Source organism: Pinus tabuliformis, chromosome 9, assembly GCF_031772625.1.
Source record: "Pinus tabuliformis cultivar Carrire ecotype Pingquan chromosome 9, CPIR1, whole genome shotgun sequence".
NCBI lineage: Eukaryota > Viridiplantae > Streptophyta > Pinopsida > Pinales > Pinaceae > Pinus > Pinus tabuliformis.
The window spans coordinates 1,059,769,354-1,059,771,835 of NC_142307.1; the positions used below are offsets into that span (position 1 = coordinate 1,059,769,354).

Consider the following 2,482-nt stretch of genomic DNA (forward strand, 5'->3'; position numbering starts at 1 on the left):
TTTGGAAGTGAAGCATGGGCCCATATTCCAGATGAGAAACATAAAACTTTAGAACCTAAGAGTGAAAAATGTATTTTTGTTGGATATTCTGAATATGTCAAAGGATATGGACTTATTCCACTTAAGTCCAAAAATGTTATCATTAGAAGAGATGTAAAGTTTGCTAAAAATATATCGGCCTACGAGCCTAGTTTGGCAGATGTGCCATCTCTCCCTGTCTCTTCTAATTTTGAAAATATTTCTTCTTCAGATGATGAAAGCGAGGATGAAAATCCTCCCCCCCTTCTCAGGGTCCTCCTTCATCTCCTCAGCTTCCAAAATGGGTCCATGCTACTCGGGATGCAGCAGGTGATCTTGCCGGTGATCCTACAGATCAGCGACGTACATGTTCTCAGTTTGATAGAGCCTCTTCTTTACTGGCTCAAGCTTTAGTGAATTATGATCCAGAGACCTTTGCAGAAGCTTCAGGCCATCCAGATTGGGAAGCAGCTATGAATGAAGAATATCATTCATTATTGGCAAATGATACATGGGATCTTGTTCCTCTACCAAAGGGATGAAAACTTGTTAGATGTAAATGGGTTTACAGAACCAAGTATGGACCAGATGGGAAAGTTGATAAACATAAAGCTCGTCTTGTTGCTAAGGGTTTTTCACAAGTTGAAGGCATTGAATACACTGAAACCTTCTCCCCTGTTGCCAAAATGAACTTTATCTGCCTTGTTCTTTCCCTTTCTGCCTCTTTCAAATGGGAAGTCCATCAGATGGATGTTAAATCTGCCTTCTTGCATGGGGACTTGCATGAAGAAATCTATATGGAACAACCTATTGGCTGTATACAAACAGACTCCATCCTTGTATGTCGGCTTAAGAAATCCCTTTATGGCCTCAAGAAAGCTCCTCGAGCTTGGTATGCCAAAATGGATAACTTTCTTTTAGAAAATGGCTTTTCTAGGTGTCATTCTGACAATACTCTCTACACCAAGAAAGTGGGCAAGTCTCTTATCATTCTTGTTCTTTATGTTGATGATCTTATATTGACTAGTAGTGATCCCAACCTTATAAACCATGTGAATTCTAGCCTTAAAAGGAAGTTTGAAATGACAGACTTAGGACACTTACATTATTTTCTTGGTCTTCAAGTCTTGCAATCCAAGGAAGGTATTTCCCTTTCCCAGTCCAAGTATGCCTGTGATTGTAACAAATAAAATATATAAATAATATAAATATAATGTAAAAGATAATAATCATAAATAATAGTTAGTTAAGCTAGTAATAATAGACATGACCCTTCAACAAAAATTAGACAGTAACTAACTTATTATTAGTTAAGTTAGTTAGTAAATAATAAAAATTTAAAAAGCTTTGTCCATAATACTTCATTGCTATACTGAATGTTTATGAGACGACTCTTTTGATGTGTGATGCTTCCCTGCTATGGTTACTAAATAATCCCATTGTCCCTATCCTTTGTGGCTCGGTTTCTCTAGCCTTCGACACCGGTAATCTCCTCTCCATGGCCCTGTCGTCCGGAGGGGTGGGCACCGCCCCCCCTCCCTCATCAGATCCCTCTCCTAACAAGCCAATAAATGTAGAAGTTCCAGTCGGTCAAGGCCCTGACCCAACTGATGGCCCTCATTCAGATCCTGTTACAGACAACAATGGAAATGCTGTTGTAGGTCACAAGATAGCCATAGACAAAGAAACAGACCAGAACAACTCGACGTCACGGCCAAAACCGTTCTCTGCAACATGCATTCCCAAGTCTGCAGAGAATAAAAATATATCTTCCCAGTGATCGAATCAACGCCCAAATCCAATACATGAGTGATCATGCACTCATAGGTAAGTTCCTTGGATTCTGGCCAATTGAAAAGGCCTTGTATGGATGGATAGCCTCCAAATGGAAGCCTAAGGGTCAAGTCTCCCTGCAGCTAGGCCCCAAAGGTTTTTTCACTGCTATCTTCAACTGCCTGGAAGACAAAACCCGCATCTTCGAAGGAGGTCTGTATTTCTTCAACTCTGCAGGCCTATATCTCCGAGAATGGAAAGCGAGGTTCGATCCAGACAAAGAGGACTTCACCTGGGCTCCAGTATGGATACGCTTGTATTCTCTTCCAGTGGAATATTGGAACGAGGAGACTTTAAAGGACATTGGCAACAACCTAGGAGTCTTCATCAAAGTCGCTGAGGAAACCAAATACTGAAGATACACCTCCTATGCCAGGATTTGTGTACACATGCATCTAACCAAAGAACTCACGGATTCGGTAAGTTTATTTCATGATGATTATGAATGGGTACAAACAATAGACTACGAGCACATTCCTTTTCGCTGTAGAAAGTGCCATGAGCATGGCCATCTTTTCAGGGATTGCCCTCTGAATCTTCAGTCGAAAGCATCCGCATCAGAGACAAGTAAAGATGTTGAAGGATTCACGAGAGTTCCTAGCCATAGAAAGCAAACCAAGAAACCTCCAGT

At 40.9% G+C, this 2,482-nt stretch overlaps 1 protein-coding gene across 1 annotated transcript; it reads left to right on the forward strand.

Annotated features, from left to right (window-relative positions):
- Positions 1-1,823: 1,823 nt before the first annotated feature.
- On the forward strand, positions 1,824-2,207 carry LOC149152392 (uncharacterized). Its single transcript, XM_089443463.1, has one exon. The coding sequence runs from the start codon at positions 1,824-1,826 to the stop codon at positions 2,205-2,207; it is 384 nt and encodes a 127-aa protein (XP_089299589.1).
- Positions 2,208-2,482: the final 275 nt, after the last annotated feature.

Coding starts and splice junctions, on each gene's coding strand:
- LOC149152392 (XM_089443463.1), top strand. CDS start 1,824: ATGAGTGATCATGCACTCATAGGTAAGTTCCTTGGATTCTGGCCAATT.